Raw genomic sequence first — 24791 nt, 5'->3', positions numbered from 1 at the left:
GGAAACTATTAAAAGAAATAATGGATAAACTATTAGGAACCATTAAGTGCTAATGGGTTACATGATGAAAACTATTAGATGTAGACACCATTAAAACCCAGTCTGAACCATTAAATTCTTAATGGAACCTACTGTACTTTGAAAGTACTTTTGTGATGCGACTCTGTTACTCGTCTTTTCAAAGTTTATGTTTGGAAGTCTTTTAAACTTTAAATCAGTGTTTATTGAATGACATTTAGTACGTGATTTCAATGTTGAAATAACGGATTTAAAAGGACGTCTTTAATGTGACTTTTTTTAGTCGTCTTTTCAACGTCTGTGTTTGAACGTCTTTTCAACTTTCATTTTCAACCTTAAGAAAACGTTGATTAGACGAGAGTCAAGTACGTTATTTCAACGTTGAATCAACGGCTAAATGTTTACTGGGAAATGCAGAATATGCCACCGTGCAGTGCACAGACAGGAAACACTACCAATTTGTTTCACCATTTGAAAAATTATCATCCAGTCGAGTGCACAGAAAGTGTAAATATACGTTCAGGTGCTGCTAGCCAGCCGATAAACCATGGCGTTAGCCAGCCATTGAGCAGCGGAGTTTCTCCAAAACAACAGTCAATTGTGGTGACGTTTGCCTCCATTACCCCTTACGAAAAAAAATCGAAAAGGCATCAGGAGATATCAAAAGCTGTCACCAATTTCATGGCTAAAGATATAATGCTTAGCATAGTAGAGAAAGAAGGGTTAATGAAACCTAGTGAAAGTACTTGACTCAAGGTATCAACTACCCGGCAGAAAATATTTTTCACTGACTGCGCTGCCGCTGCTTTATAAGGAATGTCGAGCAAAATTGGAAGCTGAGTTAAAACTTGAGACACTTTGCTACTATCGCTGATATGTGGTCAATTCGGACATCCGAGCCGTACCTGAGCCTCACTCCATCGACGAGGAGTGGAATTTGCAAAACAGATGTATGCTGTTGCAAAACAGCATAATTAATCTCTCTGGCGCTCGAGGACGCACTTGCATCGTGGGCTCTTAGAAAGGACTGACAGGTCTGCATCACTACTGACAACGGAGCGAGCATTGTTAAAGCAGTCTTACTTAAAAAGTGGACTCTCCTGCAGTGCTTTGGACACTGGCTGCACCTAGCAATTGGTATGTTCTATTATATTATTATACGCGTTTAATTATTTTATTTTAATATGACTATTGTTGTGATATACTGTTGTAATTGACTTTATGTAGTAGCTTGCTTTCAGGGAGGGGAATAATCCTTTAAGGGACATTTTATTAAAAATCCCAGTGCTATTGCAATTTAATTTAAACAACAGAAAAATAATATAAAATGTCTGTATTATTATGGTCCTAACACGTAGTGTAGGACCATATTGTAATTGTTAGGATTTTTCCTATTATTATTAGGGGTCCAAGCACTGCAAGTGCTGGAGCCCTATTGTTTTTGTTCTGTTTTTTCCGCTTTTTTTTTTTTTTTTTTTTTTTTTCTTTTTCTCCGATGAAACGCGATGGGCAGTCTTCCTACAGACTTGTCGTTTGGTCAACTGGTGGTATCAGCAGAATCCTAAGAATCTGAACTTTAATAATTATCCAAAAAAAGTTGGAATTTCATCACTGCTTGGCTTCCAGACTCCGCCCAAATACAGGTGTAGAGCTTGCGTTCCAAAAATCTGACAAATACAGCTATAACTCACTAACGTTTTCTCCGAATGTTACAATACTTCACATGCTTGATCCCTATAAGGGCTGGAAGACATGAGTACTTGGTTGTGCAACTGCAAGCCTAGGGGGCGCTATAACAGCAAAAAATTTGTTACGCTTCACAGGATTGTCCCATTGACATGCCGCTTGGTATGCATGTAGTGTGTGATGAGCTGACTCAGATTATATGACGATGATGTCATATTCAAAAAAACATGTCCGCCATCAGCCAATCAAATTTCAGCAGCTGTTTCATGACCTTAACAAGGTCCTATCATCATGACACTTGCATGGTATGTCCATGGACCCCACTTCCTGAGGACATAAAATGTTTCATAACGATAGCCACTAGGGGGTGCAATTAAATTTTTCAACATGCAAATATGGAATATCTCAGCGAAATATAAACATATTAACAAGCAGTCTGCTTTATTTCATACTCTGCAAATTGCCTTACAACTTTGTAATTACAACTATTGTCAAAAAATGCATACTTTATCCACAATAGTCAGGTATGTAAAAATGGAGCTTTTCGCACTCCTCCCTGGAAATTTGTCTTGTCAATAAACAACTGGTATTTTTGAAGTCTGTATAGACTGTAGGTAAATAATTATCAAAAAAATCTAGAACTTTTGACACGCTGTTGTGGCAGTTATTTAACAAATATGCATGGGTGGGCCTCAATGCACTCTTTGAGCTATAACTACAACAAACTTCACCCAAATCAAACACAACTTGGTACACATATGTACGTCATTACTCTGAAGTAGTGTGCCAAATGTGACCACATTGCACAGAAATGGGGCGCTACAATTAGACAGCAACTGGTTGCACAGGTTATTAATTGATTACACCGCCACCTAGAGATGCAGTACCAGCACAATGAGATAGATATATTCTGAACATCATGGAAAAGGACCTTGTGCATTTTCATAACATATGCCTAAAGCATTTTTGAGTTACAGCTGTTTTTTATGTGATGTTTCAACGGCAAGCTGCACATCTCTATTTAAGCATTTTTTTGATAATTACTAAAGTTCAGGTTCTTATGATTCTCATGATACCACATATGTCTATATTGGGTTTTGATCCAAGGACTAGTTCTTGATCAAATATATGTCCGTTATATCTCATTTATACCCACACATGCAGACTCGCTATGCAGATTCCCCCCTCAGCCCCTCCCTCTCCTTCTCACACACAAACTGTCACCTAATTTTCATTCTCCACTGTCCGAAGGAGCACTTTTACAGAAAGGGGTGCACCTCTTGCTCTGCATACTTTAATTGCTCCCTTTCACATGTTCTTCAATGGTCAGGACACACACACAGCAGATATGCTGCAAATGTATGACCTACTGTCTCTGCCTTTTTTATCTATAATGTGGACCAACAGAGTATGTGTGTGTAACTGTGTAGGCAGTGAGTGGAAACAGGTTTTAAAATTATCCAGCAGCACTGTTCTGTCTGATCGACTCATGAGAGCACAATAAACACTGACATAGCATCACAATGTCAGTGTCACTACAATGCTGAGAATGTATGAGCAACTGTGTCTGAATTTATGTCTATAAGTTTGACCAATAACATATATGTATCTCAGTGTGGACAGTGAGTTGACACAGGTGTTAAAATGTCTAGCAGCACTGCTGTGTCTTATCCACTCATAAGAGCACTACACACACTGACCTATCACCACAATGTCAGTGTCACTGCAGTGCTGAGAATTATCTACCACCCATATTAAATATACTTTGTGGATGTCCTGAACATTGGGTCAGAATCCAGGGTGAAATCCAGAGTCAGTTCTGTGCTCTGTGCTGTCTCTGTAACCCAAGCCCCATGTTCACCTGCCTGCAGAACAGAAATTTACCCACTCATCTACTACCCCTTCTTCTTACAATCCAGAGCACCAAGGATCACATTTTAAAGCACTACAAAATCTATATTAAAGTGTGGCTCCTGTATCAGGAACTGTCATATGCTACGCTCCTGCTCTGCAAAGACTGCTCGCTTTCACCCTGCTCTTCAATGGTCTGGACACCCATACCTCCATACAGCAGGTATGACTCAGGTGTTGGCATTTTAAATCCCTCAGCATCACTGCTGGACAGAGAATAGTCCACAACCAAACACTGCCAGCAGAGAGTGTCTTCTGTCCACTGATAACAGACTCGAGCACAAGCCACTCCACATCATATCTGCTGTTTGGGGCTCCTGAACATTAGGGTGAGAAACCAGAGTGCAACTCCAGAGTGACTTCTGTGCTCTATACTGTGTCTGTCATCCGCTACTAATCCATCTCACGCTACACTTCCAAAGAGATGCCAGAACAGCATGGAACACCTTACAAACACTACACAAACTTCCCCAAAAGCCCCTACTATCTCAGGACAGCTCATATGAATAAAACACCTTACAAACACTACACAAACTTCCCCAAAAGCCCCTACGATCTCAGGACAGCTCATATGAATAAAACATCTTACAAACACTACACAAACTTCCCCAAAAGCCCCTACTATCTCAGGACAGCTCATATGAATACAACATCTTACAAACACTACACAAACTTCCCCAAAAGCCCCTACTATCTCAGGACAGCTCATATGAATAAAACATCTTACAAACACTACACAAACTTCCCCAAAAGCCCCTACTATCTCAGGACAGCTCATATGAATAAAACACCTTACAAACACTACACAAACTTCCCCAAAAGCCCCTACTATCTCAGGACAGCTCATATGAATAAAACATCTTACAAACACTAAACAAACTTCCCCAAAAGCCCCTACTATCTCAGGACAGCTCATATGAATAAAACACCTTACAAACACTACACAAACTTCCCCAAAAGCCCCTACTATCTCAGGACAGCTCATATGAATAAAACATCTTACAAACACTAAACAAACTTCCCCAAAAGCCCCCACTATCTCAGGACAGCTCATATGCTAGCACATTGTTCTTCTACCAGCGAATACCAGCTTGGACCCCGGGAATTGTCGCTTGCGGCTATATTTAGGGGTTCGAGCACGAAGTGCTTGAAACCCTATTATAATTGTTAGGATTTTTATTATTAGGGGTTCGAGCACGAAGTGCTTGAAACCCTATTATAATTGTTAGGATTTTTATTATTATTATTCTTCCAGTTCTTTTTCTGCACTAAAAATGATCGCACAGCCCAAACCGTAAGGCCTACAGACTTGAGGCTTGGCCAGTAGGTAGTAAACCCTCCCGCTACTCAGGCGCAAAAAATCAGACTGATTGGCCTCATGGGGGCGCTACAGCGAAGGACAACACCTTTTCTTACGGGGCTTCTACCACGTGAGGCGTAGAGACGAAATTTTTTTCCCCCCTGATTCCTTGAGTCCTGCCGAATCAAAAAGGTCGATACAACCACTAAGCTCCGCCCACTTAGATTTTTTGCTATTTTGCATAATTTGCAAAACCTACTTTTGCGTACTAGTCTGTGGATTTTTGTCCAATTTTCTTGAGCTTGGTGTCAAAACGTTCGCAGGAGTCTGAAGCTTAATAATCATCAAAAAAACGTTGACATTTCAATTCAATGTAGCTGCCATATGCAAATGAACCTTATCGGCTTATCACCCTTTTTACATGAACAGCTGTTACTTCTGCATACTTTACTCAAATGGGTTGCAATTTCAGATTCTGCTTAGGGACATGATTTTGAGGTAGCATGTCGTCGGTGGTGCGAAAATTCACATAGGGGGCGCTCTAAATACTAGAAATTCATATCTCAACATCCGCAAGTCCGATCGGTCCGCCGCTTGGAATACAGCTGCTTTAGGCAAGGCTCTAAGTGGAAAATAAAGGACAAGTTGATACTCGCCAAATTGTAACGTCATCGGCCAATCAGAACTCAGCAGCTCCCTGACAAGCTTGACAAAGGTCAATCATTATAATACTTGACTGGCATGTCCATGGACGCACTTCCTAAGAGCAGAAGACGTTTCGTAACGATAGTCACTAGGGGGCGCTATAACAAGAAAATATGTAATATCTCAGCGAAAATTAAGCATATTGACATGCAGTTTGCTGGACTCTGTACTCTTTATATTGCCTAACAACTTTGTAATAGCAAGTATTGTCAAGAAATGTATTGTTTTTTCTCAATGGCCAGTTGTTTGAAAATTGAGGTTTTCGAACTAGTCCGTGGAATCTGATGCTATTCCCAAACAATTGGTCTTGTTGGAATCTGTAGAGTCTGGAGATAAATAATCTTTAAAAAAAAGTATGACTTTTTAACATTATGTTGTTAAACCATGTCAACAAACTGAAGTGTGAGCTGCTTTATAGATTCTTTCATCTATAACTCCAAGAAAAGAAGCCCAATCCAGACCAAACTTTATAGGATTATGTAAGACCATACCCTGAAGGAGCATGTCTATTATGGCCTAAATCCACCCAAGGGGGGCGATACAATTGGACAATAACTTATTAAAAAGTTTTTTTTGTGTTATAGCGCCATCTAGGATTGCAGTGGCACCACAATTTAATGATGACATCTGCTCCTCAGGCTTATCAAGCTTGTGAAATTTTGAAATTTTTGGTGAAAGCGTTTTTGAGTTATAGGTGTATATATGTGTACATATATAGCATATATTTGACTTGTGGAATACATGCTGGATCTCTCTTTTTGGGAGGGGCCTGTAAGCTACATAGTAATAGAAGTGCAAGTTTTTTTTGATAATTATTAAAGTTCAGATCCTTAGGATTCAGCTGATACCACATATGTCCATGTAAGGTAATTATCCACATAGGAGTACACGCTCAAATATTTCTGTTAGTGAAATATTTCTGATCCAAACAGACTGCCATCTGCTGGTGAGAAATAACAGCTTTCTCATATAAGACTATACATTGTGATGTTGAACTAAAGTGGATCTGAGGCAAAATGCAATGTTGAGCAAAGACCATAAGGTCCAGAAACACTTCACTTGCCAGCAAGGTACAGCAGGTATGACATGACTCAGCCAAGGAAAATGACACTCTTTGGCCACATGGTGGCGATATAGAAAAGGGATACGCGTTTAGGTCTATATCTCCTACACCGTAAGGCCTAGAGACGAAATCTTTTTTTTCCCTGATTCCTTGGCTTAATTCAAACTAATCTGCCATTTGGTCAGTAGGTAGTAAACCCTCCCGCTACTCAGGCGCAAAAAATCAGAATGATTGGCCTCATGGGGGCGCTACAGCGAAGGACAACGCCTTTTCTTACGGGGCTCCTACCACGTGTGGCGTAGAGACGAAATCTTTTTTCCCCCTGATTCCTTGGGTCCTGCCGAATCAAAAAGGTCGATACAACCACTAAGCTCCGCCCACTTAGATTTTTTGCTATTTTGCATAATTTGCAAAACCTACTTTTGCGTACTAGTCCGTGGATTTTTGTCCAATTTTCTTGAGCTTGGTGTCAAAACGTTCGTAAGAGTCTGAAGCTTAATAATTATCAAAAAAACGTTGACATTTCGATTCAATGTAGCTGCCATATGCAAATGAACCTTATCGGCTTATCGCCCGTTTTACATGAACAGCTGTTACTCCTGCATACTTTACTCAGATGGGTTGCAATTTCAGACTCTGCTTAGGGACATGATTTTGAGGTAGCATGTCGTCGGTGGTGCCAAAATTCACATAGGGGGCGCTCTAAATACTAGAAATTCATATCTCAGCATCCGCAAGTCCCATCGGTCCGCCGCTTGGCATACAGCTGCTTTAGGCAAGGCTCTAAGTGGAAAATAAAGGACAAGTCGATACTCGCCAAATTGTAACGTCATCGGCCAATCAGAACTCAGCAGCTTCCTGACAAGCTTGACAAAGGTCAATCATTATGATACTTGACTGGCATGTCCATGGAGGCACTTCCTAAGAGCAGAAGACGTTTCGTAACGATAGCCACTAGGGGGCGCTATAACAAGAAAATATGTAATATCTCAGCGAAAATTAAGCATATTGACATGCAGTTTGCTGGACTCTGTACTCTGTATATTGCCTAACAACTTTGTAATAGCAAGTATTGTCAAGAAATGTATTAATTTTTCTCAATGTTCAGTTGTTTGAAAATTGAGGTTTTCAAACTAGTCCGTGGAATCTGATGCTATTCCCAAACATTTGGTCTTGTTGGAATCTGTAGAGTCTTTAGGTAAATAATCTTTAAAAAAAGTATGACTTTTTAATATTGTGTTGTTACAACATGTCAACAAACTGAAGTGTGAGCTGCTTTATAGGTTCTTTCATCTATAACTCCAAGAAAAGAAGCCCAATCCAGACCAAACTTTATAAGATTATGTAAGACCAGACCCTGAAGGAGCATGTCTATTATGGCTTAAATCCACCCAAAGGGGGCGCTACAATTGGACAATAACTTATTAAAAAGTATTTTTTGTGTTATAGCGCCATCTAGGATTGCAGTGGCACCACAATTTAATTATGACATCTGCTCCTCAGGCTTATCAAGCTTGTGAAATTTTGAAATTTTTGGTGAAAGCGTTTTTGAGTTATAGGTGTATATATGTGTACATATATAGCATATATTTGACTTGTGGAATACATGCTGGATCTCTCTTTTTGGGAGGGGCCTGTAAGCTACATAGTAATAGAAGTGCAAGTTTTTTTTGATAATTATTAAAGTTCAGATCCTTAGGATTCAGCTGATACCACATATGTCCATGTAAGGTAATTATCCACATAGGAGTACACGCTCAAATATTTCTGTTTGTGCCTTCATGGCTGATCCAAACAGACTGCCATCTGCTGGTGAGAAATAACAGCTTTCTCATATAAGACTATACATTGTCATGTTGAACTACAGTGGATCTGAGGCAAAATGCAATGTTGAGCAAAGACCATAAGGTCCAGAAACACTTCACTTGCCAGCAAGGTACAGCAGGTATGACATGACTCAGCCAAGGAAAATGACACTCTTTGGCCAGATGGTGGCGATATAGAAAAGGGATACGCGTTTAGGTCTATATCTCCTACACTGTAAGGCCTAGAGACGAAATCTTTTTTTTCCCTGATTCCTTGGCTTAATTCAAACTAATCTGCCATTTGGACCATTTACCTCCGCCCACTTAGATTTTGAGCTAATATGCATAATTAGCTAAACTTACTTTTTTCCACAAGTCTGTGAATTTTTGTCCAATTCTCTTGAGCTTGGTGCCAAAACGTTCACAAGAGTCTGACCATGTCTAATTATAGAATGAATGTTGACATTTCGATTCAAGAAGGCTGCCATGTGCAAATGAACCTCTTCGGCTTATCGTATGTTTTACTTGAACGTCTGTAGCTCCTCCATATTTTATTCAAATGGGTTCAAATTTCAGATTCTACTTAAGGACATGATTTTAAGGGTACCATATCAGCGATGTAGGCCTATTTTTTCCAAACAGGCCTATTCTGCGAGAACCCCGTTAATTGTCGCTTGCGGCTATATTTAGGGGTTCGAGCACGAAGTGCTTGAAACCCTATTGTGTTTGTTCTGATTTTAATTTGTTATTATTATTATTCTTTTTCTTTTTCTGCCATAAAACGAATCGCACAGCCCAAACCGTAAGGCCTAGACACTTGAGACTTGGTCAATAGGTAGTAGTCGGTCTCGCTACTCAGGCGCAAAATATCAGCCCAATTGGCCTCAAGGGGGCGCTACAGCGAAGGAAAACGCTTTCATTAAAAGATTTTCCACCCCGTGTGGTGTAGAGACGAAATCTTTTTTTTCCCTGATTCCTTGGGTCCTGCCGAATCAAAAAGGTACATACAACCACTAAGCTCCGCCTACTTAGATTTTTTGCTATTTTGCATAATTTGCAAAACCTACTTTTGTGTACTCCTCCGTGGATTTTTGTCCAATTTTCTTGAGCTTGGTGTCAAAATGTTCGCAGGAGTCTGTAGCTTAATAATTATCAATAAAAATGTAAAATTTCGATTCAAGATGGCCGCCATATGCAAATGAACCTTTTCGGCTTATTTTATGTTTTACTTAAAAATCTATAACAAATTCATGCTTTACTCAAATGTGTTTACATTTCATATTCCACTTTCAGACATGATTCTGAGGTAGCACGTCAAAGGAGAAGCCAATATTCATATAGAGGGTGCTGTAAATGCTTCAAGTTTATATCTCAGCATCCGTAAGGCGGATTGGACCGCCGCTTGGCACGCTGCTTCTATGGGCAAGGCTGTAGAGGGAAAATTAAGGACAACTCGATTCGGGCAAAATTGTGATCGTCATCGACCAATCAGCTGTCAGCAGCTGTTTGACAACCTTAATAAGGTCCAATCATCATGGGATTTGACTGGTATGTCCCTGGCAGGCCTCCCTAAGAGCAGAAAAATTTTCATAACGATAGCCACTAGGGGGCGTTATATCAAGAAAATATTATATATCTCTGTGAAAATTAAGCATATTGACACACAGTTTGCTTCATTTTATACTCTGCAGAGGGCCTAACAACTTTGTAATTGCAAATGTTGTCAGAAAATGCTTCATTTTTTCTCAATTTTAAATTGTTCAAAATTGAAGCTTTTCGAACTAGTCCGTGGAATTTTGTGATATTCCCAAACAGTTGGCCTTGTTGGAATCTGCAGAGTCTGTAGGTAAATAATTATGAAAAAAAGTTCAACATTTGGCCAAACTTTTGTTGTAATAAAACAATTAATTGAAGCGTGTGGAGCTTTAAACATTCTTTTAGCTATAACTCAAACAAATTAAGTCTAATCAAGACCAACCATGACAGACGTATGTATGGTCCTACCCTGAAGAAGTATGTACAATATGATCAAAATTTACCAAAAGGGGGCGCTACAATTGGACAAAAACTGATTTAATTGGCTTTTTTATGTTATAGCGCCATCTAGGAATGCAGTGGCACACCAACTTAATTATGACATCTGCTCCTCAGTCTGATCAAGCATGTGAAGTTTTAAAATTTTTTGGGAAAGCGTTTTTGAGATATAGGTGTATATTTGTGTACAAATATAGCATATATTTGACTTGTGGAATACATGCTAGATCTCTCTTATTGTGAGGGGCCTGTAAGCTACATAGTAATAAAAGTGCAACCATTTTTTCATTCATTCATTCATTCATTATCTGTAGCCCTTATCCAGTTCAGGGTTGCGGTGGGTCCAGAGCCTACCTGGAATCATTGGGCGCAAAGCAACAATTTTTTGATCAGTATTAAAGTTCGGATCCTTAGGATTCAGCTAATACCACATATGTCCATGTTAGGTAAATATCCACATTGGAGTATGCGCTCAAATGTTTCTATATGTGCATTCATGGCAGGGCTAAACATCTGTGAAAGTAGTTATTTCTCACCAGCAGATGGCAGTCTAAGACTATACATTGTGCTGTTGAACTACAGTGGCTCTGATACATTATGCAAAATGCAATGTGGAGCAAAGACCATAAGGCTCAGAAACACCTCCCTTGGCAGCAACATCCAGCAGGTGTGAAATGACTCAGCCAAGGAAAATGACACTCTTTGGCCAGATAGTGGCGCTATAGCAAAGGGAAAAGCATTGAGGTCTATATCTCCTACACCATAAAGCCTATAGATGAAATCTTTTTTTTTTGCCTTATTCCTTGGCTTTAGACAAACTAATTTGCTATTGGATCATTTAGCTCAGCCCACTTAGATTTTGAGCTAATTTGCATAATTTGCAAAATATACTTTTGTCAGTAAGTCTTTGAATTTTTGACCAATTCCCTTGAGCTTGGTGCCAAAACTTTCACATGAGTCTGACCCTAGGTAATTATAGAACGAATGTTGACATTTTGATTCAAGATGGCCGCCATATGCAAATGAACCTCTTCAGCTTATCACAGGTTTTACTTGAACATCTCTAACTCCTTCATACTTTACTCAAATGGGTTCAAATTTCAGATTCTACTTATAGAAATGCTTTTAAAGGTAGCCTGTCAGCGATGTAGGCCTATTGCTTCCAAACAGGCCTGTTAAGCGAGAACCCCATTAATTGCCGCTTGCGGCTATATTTATTCTTTTTCTTGGCTAAAACGCAATGTGGAGCCAAGACCGTAAGGCCTAGAGACTCCATACTTGGCAGCTAGGTAGAACAGGTGTGAAATGACTCAGCCAAATAAAATTACACTTCTTGGCCTCAAGGTGGCGCTATAGCAAAGCCAAACGCGTTTAGGTCCATATCTCCTAAACCCTGGGGTGTAGAAACAAAATTCTTTTTTTCCATGATTCGCTGATCCTTGTTGTATCAAAACGGGTTAATCAAATTTTTGCTCCGCCCACTAGAAATTAGTGATAAAGAGCATAATTTGCTAAATCTACTTTTGCGAACTAGTCCGGGGATTTTAGTCCATTTCCCTTAAGCATGGTGCCAAAATGTTCACAGGAGGTTGCAGGTCAATAACTATCCAAAAAATGTTAGAATTTCGATTCAAGATGGCCGCCATATGCAAATGACCCTCTTCGGCTTTTTGAATGTTTTACTTAAAAATTCATAACAATTTCATACTCTACTCAAATGTGTTAAAATTTCATATTTCACTTCCTGACATAATTTTGAGGTAGCCTGTCAAAGGAGGAACCAATATACCTATAGGGGGCGCTGTAAATGCTACAAGTTTATATCTCAGCATCCGTAAAGCAGATCGGACCGGCATGCTGCTTCTGATGGAAAGGCTATAAGTGGAAATTTAAGGACAACACGATTCGGGCAAAATTGTGATCGTCATCGGCCAATTAGAATTCAGCAGCTGTTTGAGTACCTTAACAAGGTCCAATCATCATGAAAATTGATTGGTACATCCCAGGGGACACTTCCTAAGTGCATAAAAATTGTCGTAACGATAGCCACTAGGGGGCGCTATATCAACAAAATATGATATATCTCACCGAAAATTAAGCACATTGACACTCAGTTTGCTTCATTGTATACTCTGTAGACGGCCTGACATCTTTGTAATTGCAAGTGTTGTCAGAAAATGCATCGTTTTTTCACAATAGCCAGTTGTTCAAAATTGAACTTTTGTGAACTAGTCCGTTAAATTTGGCTCTATTCCAAAACAATTGACTTTGTTGGGATCTGCAGATTCTGTAGGTAAATAATTATCCAAAAAAGTACAACATTTGGACAAACTGTTGAAACAATAAATCAATTAGTGGAAGCGTGCTGAGTTTTTACATTCTTTCAGCTGTAACCCAAACAAATGAAGCCCAATCAAGACCACAATTTACATACACATGTAGAGTCTTACCCTGAAGGAGCCTGTACAATATGACAGAAATCCATCAAAAGGGAGAGCTACAATTAGACAATTACATATTATGTGCAGTTTCTGTGTTCATGCTGGATTTCTGTAATTGGGAGGGGCCTGTAAGCCACATAGTGATGAATGTTCCGCATTTTATTATCAATAATTAAAGTTCAGGTCCTTAGGATTCCTCTGATACCATATATGTCCATGTGAGTGAAATATTCAAAGTGCAGTAGGTTAAAAAGTCTAAATGTGAATGACTTTTAGCAGCCCTTGAGGACAATAGGAAATACTTTCACCAGCAGGTGGCACTCTAAGACCATATATTGCTTTTTTCATCTACATTATTGAGATCCTATTTATCTGCACAAGTGAAAAGTCATAACATATGAACAAAAATATTTATCATAATTGAAAACAGTGCTCATCAGTCATACCATGTCTTTTGCTATACATTACAACAACATCTATAACAATACCTTACACCCAATTTTCACTTGTTTGGCCAAACAGGCCCATGCTTCCTAAGGCCTCATTGTTGGCTCATAGTGCCATTTTTGCCATTGGGCCCATTCGTGTTAGGACCATGCCATTGCCGCTTGCGGCTTTATTTTATTATTAGTTTTATTTGGTAAACATTCATAGATTTTTTGTGCATTTGTCCCCTTGTACTTGTTTTAAGGGCCAAACAGGTTGAGGGGGGCATTTTTGTTATCCTTTGCTGCTTGGTATTTTGGACCCAGGAGTACATTAAATTAAATGTAATCAGCATTTGCAATCAGAAAGTAGTTTATTAACCTTAAGGTGGTCAACACACAATAGCACGAAGCACTATGTGAATGAGGACAAAGAATATGTTTTCACAGAGAGTTTATATAGGTAGTTTATACATCATAAGCATAGGATAATCACTCTAAATTTCTGCAAGCTGGAAATGGAAAATCTTTCCTTGTGGATTTGAGTATTTTGCATTTGATAGAATGCAAAATAGACATTTGATGTATTTGGTTTGCATTTTTTAAAATTATGACAGTGTTACAAATTTATATCATGATAATTATCAAGATTGATCAATATAGAAAAAATGTTGTGATAAAATATTTGGCCATATCACTCAGCTCTACCCTCTCAGTGTCTCCTCTTGTGATTGTTGTTCTCAGGTGTTTTGTATTGTCCTCTATGTTATAAGCCCTGTCTTTAGTCTAAGTGTTGTCGACCATTTGCATTCCAAGTATCCCTCTATGTCTTGGTATCTCTGTTTCTTTGTATCTCTGTGTCTAGGTCACTAAGTATCTCTGAGTATCTCTGTCTAGGTCTCTAAGTATGTCAGTTTAGCATTAACTCTGTGGTTAGGTTTAGCATTAGCTCTGTGATTAGGTTTAGCCTTAGCTTTCTGTGATTAGTTTTCTGGGTCTTTCTGTGTAGGTCTGTTCAGGTCAGTGAGTAGTGTTTCTGTCTGTTGATTACTTGTTTTCTAGTTGTAGTATTCATTCTTTGTTTCCTGTATGTGCTTTTCATTATAATAATTTCATTATCCTCCCTGCATTTACCTCTGCCTCCCCGAGTGCATACCGTGACATCTCCCTTCTCATGTTCTAGAAGGATTACATGTTACAATATAACACTGGCACTTCACGTGACAATTAAAGTTACATCAAACATGACCAAAAACCTACAGGAGAGCCTAAATAAACTTCCAAGAACAACTGCAACCACATGGAATGAAAGCATTACTCGTTTTGTTACTCCTTCTCTATTGCTCCACAAAACTGACAGAACTGATCCAGGGCTTGTAAACTTGGTTTGGCCAAACAAGTGAACACATCTGAGATTAGTTTATAGAACAGAAATATAATTCCCGGACACTGGCATTCATGCAGGAACAAGCGCTTCATTGAGCCACCAAATCCACTATCCAGAGCGCTGAAGTACCAGCCAGCCCAGATTGAGAACTGCCGGCATACCCAAAAAGGCTTGAGACCTCCAACCAGGAGCCACTCCTTCTCAGGGCCAGGCCTCAGGGTCGGCACCGCCAGGATCCCAACCTCAGACCAGAACTTCATCTGGAGTGAACTGCTGTGAAAAGCTCATTCTTCTGTGGTCCTATAGTATCTCATATATGCTCTCAGGGTGAATGCCAAGTCTGATTTAACTTTACTGACTACATACCTCATTTAGTTACCAGTTATAATTAATTTTTTAATAATCGCAGTTAACACACTATACGTATTAATTTCCTTTCAACACACATTATTGAAGGTCATAAAAGGGGTGGTTCATCATAATTTTAATAATTAGTCCTATATTGTGAAAGCTATTGATATCCAAATAAATACTTTTTCTATATTATACAAGATTTCTGTGTTTGTGTCTTGAACTTGGTAAGTGTAAACCCAGGTCCAAGAGCTCACCTTTTAACCTAGGGAAATTGTATATTCATACTTGAATGAAGTTATATGCTTTCCCCAACCAGTGGATTAATTAATAATTAATTAATGACTAATTAATTAGCTCACTCTGCTACACAAATGAAAAATTCCAATCTGGATTCATAGCACTGAGATAGCTCTAGTCAAGTTAATAAATGATCTTCTTCTTGCCTCTGATCAAGGCCACATATCCCTGTTGGTGCTACTTGACCTTAGAGCAGCTTTCTATATGATAGACCACAATATTCTCCTAGAAAGTTTAGAAAACATGGTTGGAATCACAGGGACACTGTCAAGAATCACGGATGGCGGACTGATGGAGGGGGACACACATGCTAAAACACAGTTACTTTTATTTACAACACAGACACTTCGATAAAAAGACAACAAACAGAGAGCTAAACATGAAAGAGCTAAACAGATACCTGGACAAGGAGAACTAAACAGACAACCTAGACAGAAAGCTAAAGCAGACTAAACTCAAAACACAGATGAACAGAGTAAACTTGGACACAGTGCTAAACAGAAAAAAGACACAGGCAAGACAGACAGACCAAACCAATGACAGAGGAAACGAAACAAGAACCAGCAGAGCAAACTAATCCTAAACATGAAGAGCTATAGCAAACAGGACAGACAGACTAGAGGGCTAAGCAACATGACATGGGAAATGAAATGAGAAACATGACTAGGAAGTAACACGGCAACATGGAACGATGGAGACAGAGAGACCGGACAAAGAAACAATGGAAACAAAACAAATGACAGACAAAAGGAAGTGAGGCAAAGGGGACTTAAATACATAACACAGACAAGACACACCTGGAACAGATAACGAGGGGGAGGAAGAAAGGCGGGACATTGGCAGAGACATGGACAATAACAAACAGAACCATGTGCTAAGAGAGCACATGGCGGGGAAAACAGACACGACAGGACGGGGGCGTGACAGACACCCCTACTGTCTTACTTAATGCAGCATTATAAATTTGCAAAGGTAAATGATCTATATTTTAAAGTAAGATGTGGAATTCCGCAAGGTTCTATTTTAGGACCATTACTATTTACATTATACATTACCGTTAGTCACAGTTATAAGAAACCATGACATTAACTTTCAGTGTTACGTAGACAACACGCAATTGTACATATCAATCAAGCCTGATGACAAACACAGATTAAAGAAAATACAGGACTGTGTAAAAAACGTGAAAGTCTAGATGTTGCATAACTTCCTCCTGCTAAACAGTAATAAAATAGAGGTTCTGCTTCTAGGTCCAAAAGTGGCCAGAAATGAATTATCAGATTTAATTTTAAATCTCAGGGCGGCACGGTGGCGCAGCAGGTAGTGTCGCAGTCACATAGCTCCAGGGACCTGGAGGTTGTGGGTTTGATTCCCACTCTGGGTAACTGTCTGTGAGGAGTTGGTGTGTTCTCCCCGTGTCCGCGTGGGTTTCCTCCAGGTGCTCCCGTTTCCTCCCACAGTCCAAAAACATACGTTGGTAGGTGGATTGGCGACTCAAAAGTGTCCGTAGGCATGAGTGAATGTGTTGCCCTGTGAAGGACTGGCGCCCCCTCCAGGGTGTATTCCCGCCTTGCGCCCAATGATTCCAGGTAGGCTCTGGACCCACTGCAACCCTGAACTGGATAAGCGATTACAGATAATGAATGAATGAATTTTAAATCTTCCTGACTTTCCAGTTAAATCCGGTTCAGCAGCAAAAAAAAAATCTTGTCATCATAATTGACCCGGATTTATCATTTGATCAATCCATAGGCAGCATCACAAGGACAGCTTTTTGACATGTTCGCAACATTGCCAAGATTAGAAATGCCTTATCCCTGGGTGACACAAACATTAGTGCATGCCTTTATTACTTCAAGGCTTGACTATTGTAATGCAATACTGTAAGGATGCCCTACCAGAAATTTAAGTAAACCTCAACTAGTTCAAAATGCTGCAGACAGGGTCTTCACTAAAATTAGATAATTTGAACATATTAGACAAGTTCTGTCATCACTTCATTGGCTGCCTGTTAAATTCCGTATTGATTACAAAATTCTTTTAACATATAATGCCCTACATGGGCTCGCTCCTGAATACCTTGAAGATATTATTTCCTATTATGAGCCTCCACTATTACTCAGATCACAGAGTACTTTTTAATTTTAATAGTTCACAAAATTCAGAAGGCCCTAGCTGGGGGAAGAGCTTTTAATTATAAATCTCATCAACTCTGGAATGATCTTCCAGAAAATGTCCGGCACGCAGACACAATCACAATCTTAAAATCTAGGTTAAAAATTAATTTTCTTTTAGTTTAGCTTTTGGTAGTTAATGCTCCCCATAGATAAAGGCGGCAGATCCAAGGGGACCATGGACACAGGCAATTACAGTAAACTGAGACGCTGGTGCTCTTGTCCCACCGCTTCACACTATCACTTGGGTGTGTTGACGGTGAAGCTGAGGGATGCCAGTGTTTCAGGATGCTCCTGCATCTGTGTCTCCTTCTGGTTCTCTCTTTTTAGTTAAAGCTGTCATAGTCAGATCTGCGGGTGTCATTAGCCACACTCTGGAAATATTCAGATTCTCTGCTTTACATACACCCAAACAGAACAAAACTAACTCCATACCTCTACCTTTTTCCGAGTAAATGACCGCTGACCTGTCCATTTGGACATTGATGATGGATGACTGATTGTCGAGCTCCTGCTCCACGCTTCAGACTAGCTGGCCATGCCCCAGCCACCACTGCTTGCCTTGATGCTGCCTACCCTACATTGAAGTTTTCATGGACTCCTAACTAATATTACCAGGAGACTGACCAGAGGAGTATAGGTCCCCCCCCTTGTGAACTTTGGTTTCTCCTAAGGTTTCTTCCTCAGCTCAGAGGGAGTTTTTCTTTGACATTGGCATGCTCTCCTGGGGGATTTTTACATTTTTACATGTTAAGACTTTACTGGAATTCTGTGAAGCTGCTTTGTGACAACATCAGCTGTAAAAAAGCGCTATACAAATAAACTTGATTTGATAATACCACTACATCATGCTCCTTTACCTCATCTGTGTCCAAAGAAATTACACTACACTTTTTAGAGGAGACTTTCTTTTAACAGAATGGGACTAACTGAATTTGTGCTGATCTCATTTTCCTGCTCAAAATACAGTTTAAGAGATATACGTGACATATTTGGGTACGTTTTTTTGTATTAGGAGCAACTAAATAATTCGCTTCTGACTTATGCTGAAGGACTCGATGAGAGCCATTTGATTTGGCCTGAAAGGGAGATTTAATCAAATGCAAAAGAACAATAACTTGATCCCCCAGGCTAAAACAACGGTTTTCAGCACAAAAATCAAACAGCCATGTCATTTCTCCTTGGGAAAGCTGAAAATTTGCCCTGGCCAACTTACCACTTTTATAAAGCCACTGCCTAAACCCATTTACATAATCTGAATAATTTGCTGGGGGCTCAGTTACTCCCCAGCATCCTTTTAATACTGCAAAAGGACTCCTCATTTTATGGGCAAAAAAAAAAAAGGTCACATTAGGTTTACATTAAACCCCGTACCCTCCTGTGTCACCTCCCTAGCAGCAAGCAATAGCCAAGGTCTTCCTCCCTCTGTTTGACCAGTTCCACACAATAAGCTATTTGTAATGATTTTACATTAAGTCTGGTGAAAGAGTTCCAATGCAACCTGACTCTTGTGCAACTGAAGCAGAACCTCTGACAAAAATATGGAGGTAAATTGTGAACCCTTGTCCAACTGATTAACTAGTGAAAGACCAAAAACTTAAATTGAGACAAATCCTTCGTAACTGATCTTAGCAATTATAAAACAGAGAGGATATGCAGAAGTGTAGGGGGTTGACTGACACATTATAATTAATAAATATACATTACTGATATAAGAATGAGAAATGGGATCTTCACAATAATTAAATGGTTTTTCCAAACTAGAATAGGCTAAAGTGGACTGGCTTTACATCTGATTAGTTCATCCTGTTAACTGGCAAGTGTGAAAAGTTCTTATATATCCGGGGCAAATAAAAATAGCACACAAACACAATCATATATTTTTTGTATACTCATGGCTTGATCAAGCATGATCATGAGCAAATTTCATTACCATTATGCAACATATTGAACTACTACTTCTCCCACAAATTCATATTGGGGCAACTTTCCGTATCAGAACGTCATTATTATCATTATCAATTTATAAAATAGCTCTGGGCCACATTCCTAGTATCAACACCCACAAAAACCTGCTGAAACAGTGATCTTAATAATGAATGAGACTTCTGTTCCCTCACCAACTCACTACAAGGAATGTACAAGGGCAAATTTGCCCACAGAACCACAGCTCCTGTAGGCACAAAATCATCATCCATAAACCCATGGAAGCACAATTGACTGCACGTGTCACAGCACAAGCCAAAAACACCCCAGGAAACTGTAGAGTCATCAGGCACTCTCTTAAAAAGAGTGGACATTGTCAAAGATGCAGAGGCCTGTCACACCAAGCACACCCCAGCCAAATCATTACACAAAATCACCTGTGAGAGCAGAACAAACCCTTAACTCTACCTCCCCCTAAGATTAGAAAAAAGACCAGCTCTATGCAAAGGCACAGAAAAAGGAAGCAGTAATGGTGGGAAATTATGGCAAAGATCTGGAGTAACTACAATTAAGAAGAACAATATATGGCACTGCTGCTAAAGCAGCAGGTTCAATATAACAATTAGTTTCACCAGAGCTTCCCATTTTCCAGGACAATCAAATTTCAAGTGACCCCATACAAAAGTGTAATTACTAACATGACTTGGATCAAGTTTTTCCTGCACAAACGCACTAGGATCTGAAGCACACATATCCATACCACTACTATGTTTAGCTGAACAAGGGGAAAATTTCCTGGTGGCTCATATTCTGTTCAAATGTGTTTGTGGCTGTGTATTATGAATGCGGGCATATTCATCTGCACAACTTTTGTGACTGGGTCAGGAAGAGTGTTCTTAAATTAACTGTTGGGCAACTGTGCCACCCCATAGATCAGCATTGTTAAAAGATGAACATTTGTCCAAATACTCCCTGGTATCCTTGTTACATTTTTCTCTATATGGAATCACCTCACATTGCTTATGCTTCTCTGGTTTAAGTGCTTCATGGTTGCAAAAAATATTGTTGTTGTACTTTTAGAACATTGTTCTAAAATGTTACATTTGTGATGTCAATTGACAGGCAATAATTAAACATTAATAACATAGACCAAAAAGCTTCATTATATGTTTATATAAAAGAATATTCTCACCAGGTTTGGAGATCCTGAACTCAGCAGTTTCACAAAGTTCTCAGGAGGTAAATCCTTAGTTTCCATATTGTTAAGCATCAGGAGTTTATCTTTTTTTCTGTCAAAGGGAAAAATATCGATTCAAGAGCTGATTTGTGTATTAAAAACGATGATTTATAAGGCACGTGGCTGACAAATGCATAGATAGAATTGTGAAGGATAGATATGCAGATACTCATACAAGAAAGGTAGAATTGTGAGGGATAGATAAATATATACACAATACAGAGATATACACAAATATGGAGACATATACAGAGAAGTACAGAAAGATAGAAAGATACACAGAAATATGCATAGATAAAAGATAGATAAAACCTTATTTAAAATGTCAACATTCAGTACAGTTAATAATGAAATTTAATTAATGTAATTAATGACAGTCACTTAAATAGGCTGGAAAGGTATCCCTTCTATTACTTCTTGACCTCAGTGCTGCCTTTGATACCATTGACCATAGGAAAAGTCCTACAATGGTTTGTTGCATACCTGCAAGGCAGGAACTACTTTGTTGAAATAGAAAATAATATTTTGGAGAACATGCCAGTGACCTGTGGTGTCCCCCAGGGTTCTTTTCTTGGTCCACTTTTATTTAATTTATACATCCTTCCTCTTGGCCAGATTCTACAGCCCTATGGGCTGTCCTACCACAGCTATGCAGATGATACTCAGATTTACATGGCCCTGTCCCCAAATGACTCTGGTCCAGTTGATTCATAATGCATGTGCCTTGAACACATTACTAACTGGATGGGACACAACATTCTGCAGTTGAATAAAAATAAAACAGAGATTATTGTATTTGGGGACAGCAATGAGAGACACAGATTGGCTGCGTATCAGTATTCGAGAGCCCTCAAATCTAAAGAAGTGGAGAAATATATCCATGCTTTTATTTCTAGCAGGATTTTATTACTGTAAATGTCTCTTAACTGGGCTTTCAAAAAAGACCATTAAACAGCTTCTGCTGATTCAAAATGCAGCTGCCAGAGTTCTCACTAGGCACAAAAGAGTTCACATCCTTACATTGGATACCAGTCTGTTACAGAATTGTAAAGGGATGGCTATCTATGGGGAAGACTCTGTGATAGTAGTCCTGGTTAGGTTTACAAGAGGAAAGTGTGATGTGGCAGCTCACCCAGGGGTGGATTAAAACAGGGCAAGCCACCAACAGAGCACTAGAGAAATAGGCCTCAAGTGCAGAGACACACAAACAACCCCTCTGGAAGTTAGGAACACCGAAACAAAATGAAAAACTGATCAGCTCAGAATTGAGCAAAAGAAAACAAAGGCAAGAGAGCTTCCCAAAACAAAAGGGAGGGACAAGATGAGACAAAAGAAATTAATGATAGAACACAACGTATTTCTAATTATTTATGTATACTAAAAAAGGGTAAAGAAAAGAAAATATTGAATCCCAAGAGAAAAACCAGAGGGAAAGATCTGGTGGAGAAGAAGAAAGAGAGACCCAGGAGAAATCTCAAGAGCCTTTACCAAATTACCAGTCAGACTTGCACGGCACTCTGAAAAGAGAAACCCAAGACTGAGCACTGAGGTGTGTGTTGGCTTCCCTTAAGTAGGAGTAGCCCAGGTGGAACCAATTGCCCCAAATTAAGAGTGCCTCTGTCTCCCTCTAGTGACTGGGGGTGGCTTAGCAGGCAGCCTCACCCCAGCCCCAGGCAGACCTCTTACAGAAAGACTCAAGTGCAGATATGAATACTTTGCACACGGTGGGAATCAAACTCGGGTCGTTTGGGTGCAAAAGCAGTGAGAGTAGTGGTGCATGTGACAGTAAGTTTTAAAGGCTTGTGAGTTGATTTAACTCAAGGTGTAGAACATTCAAAAAGGAACTACAAAGATTCCTTTTGGAGGAAAATATCAAATTACCAGCATGGTCTGGTTCAGAACAAACTCAAGACCCCACACTGAGAAAGCAGCGCAGAGGTCTTATGAAGTGTCAGCGCCACCTGTTCTCACTTGGGCTGATTACTACGCGTCCTCTGGATGTGGGACGACCACTGTGCAGGCGGTCCCTTACAAGAATAGACTTTAAGATGTTATTACTGATCTATAAATGTCTAAATGGTGAAGGAGCAGCATATTTATCAGATCTGCTGCAGAGATATGAGCCGAGCAGAGCTCTCAGATCTTTAGGAAATAGTAAGTTAGTCCTGCCTCAGATGAAAACTGAACATAGAAAAGCAGCGTTTAGCTACTATGACACTCTTAAATGGAACAAGCTGACTGAGAACATAAGAAGAGCACCGACTTAGACACTTTTAAATCAAGACTTAAAACATTCCTATTTGAGCAGGCTTAAAGATAAGTTTAAAATACTCTTTTTATTCTGCAATGACATTTTAGTTCTTTTCTTTTATTGTACCATTTTAAATTGTTTTAATAATTTTTATTATGTTTTCTTTCACTCTTATTATGTATTTCCTTTTGTTGTACTATTTTAATAGTTTTAATGGAATTTTATTATTTTTATTCTTGCTTTTAATTTAACAGTTTTTTTCTATAAAGCACTTTGAATTGCTCTTGTATGAAAGGTGCTCTATAAATAAACTTGCCTTGCCTATCAAAATTTTTATCCATTCATCTGTCTCTCAAACTATATATCCATTTATCTCTCTATCAAACTATACATTCCTCACACAGTCTACATACCTATCCATCTCTAAAATTATTTATTCATCCATCTATCTCTTAAACCATTTTTGCATTTATATATATATATATATATATATATATATATATATATATCTCAAACTATTCATCAATCTATCTATTCCTCAGAATATCTGTCTCTATCTATCTATCTATCTATCTATCTATCTATCTATCTATCTATCTATCTAGTTTTAAGAAAAGTCTTAAGAAAATAAGATTGTATGATTTTAAAATAATTGTTTCATGCAATATAATGCAAATTAAGTATTTGATCACCTACCAACCAGCTAGAATTCTGGCTCTCACAGACCTGGTAGTTTTTCTTTAAGAAGCCTCCTATTCTGCACTAATTACCTGTATTAACTGCACCTGTTTAAACTTGTTACCTGTACAAAAGACACCTGTCCACACACTCAATCAATCACACTGCAAACTCTCCACCTTGCCTAAGATCAAAGAGCTGTAAAATGAGGTAAAGTGTCACCAGGGACAAAATTGTAGACCTGCACAAGACTGGGATAGGCTACAGAACAATAGGCAAGCAGCTTGGTGAGAAGGCAATAACTGTTGGCGCAATTATTAGAAAATGGAAGAAACACAAGATGACTGTCAAACTTCCTTGGTCTGGGGCACCATGCAAGATCTCACCTCGTGGGGTAAGTATGATTGTAGATCAACCCAGAACTACATGGGAGGACCTGGTGAATGACCATCTGGATGCTCCAGAGGTGGCATGGGAGAAGGTAATGTGGTCAGATGAGACCAAAATACAGTTTTTTGGTATCAACTCCACTTACCATGTTTGGAGGAAAGAAGAAGGATGTGTACAACCCCAAGAACACCGTCCCAACTGTGAAGCATGGGGGTGGAAACATCATATTTTGGGAGTGTTTTTCTGCAAAAGGGACAGGACGACTGCACTGTATTGAAGGGAGAATGGATGGGGTCATGTATCGCAAGATTTTGTCTATCAATCTCTTTCCCTCAGTAAAAGCATTGAAGATGCACTGTAAAAAATGTCTGTGAATTTTACGATGGAAAACTGTAAAACCATGACAGTAAATTACTGTAAACTCTAAAAAGATTGAAAACAGTTTCTGTAACAGTGAAATAGCATGCCTTGCTTCTCCATATTTTCTGTGATTTTCAGAGTTTCTTTGTTTTTTTTTCTGTCTTGGAGACTTTTTGATTTTGGGTTGCATTGGGGTGATTATTTTGTGCATTTGTGTGTGTGCATGTTTGTGTTTCTGTGCATGTTATGACGAGATATGTGTTGGTCAGGAAAGTTCATCAGTCTGTGTTCCGAGTGATGGGGTGTGGCACCTAGATACACAATTTCTACACATTTTTTTTGTCCTTTC

General features: G+C 39.1%; 1 protein-coding gene across 2 annotated transcripts in view; it reads right to left on the bottom strand.

Annotated features, from left to right (window-relative positions):
* The window catches only part of LOC136677481 (uncharacterized), a 219927-nt gene that overhangs the window by 155074 nt on the left and 40062 nt on the right, over positions 1-24791 (bottom strand). For both annotated transcript variants that reach the window (XM_066655040.1, XM_066655041.1), the window contains exon 3: positions 20719-20815. In XM_066655040.1, coding sequence (XP_066511137.1) covers positions 20719-20815 — 97 coding nt within the window. The remainder of the gene's footprint in view (positions 1-20718; positions 20816-24791) is intronic.

The sequence above is a fragment of the Hoplias malabaricus genome, chromosome X2 (assembly GCF_029633855.1).
Source record: "Hoplias malabaricus isolate fHopMal1 chromosome X2, fHopMal1.hap1, whole genome shotgun sequence".
Classification (NCBI taxonomy): Eukaryota; Metazoa; Chordata; class Actinopteri; order Characiformes; family Erythrinidae; genus Hoplias; species Hoplias malabaricus.
The sequence above is the reverse complement of the archived record's forward strand: the minus strand, read 5'-3'. Positions and strand labels throughout refer to the sequence as shown.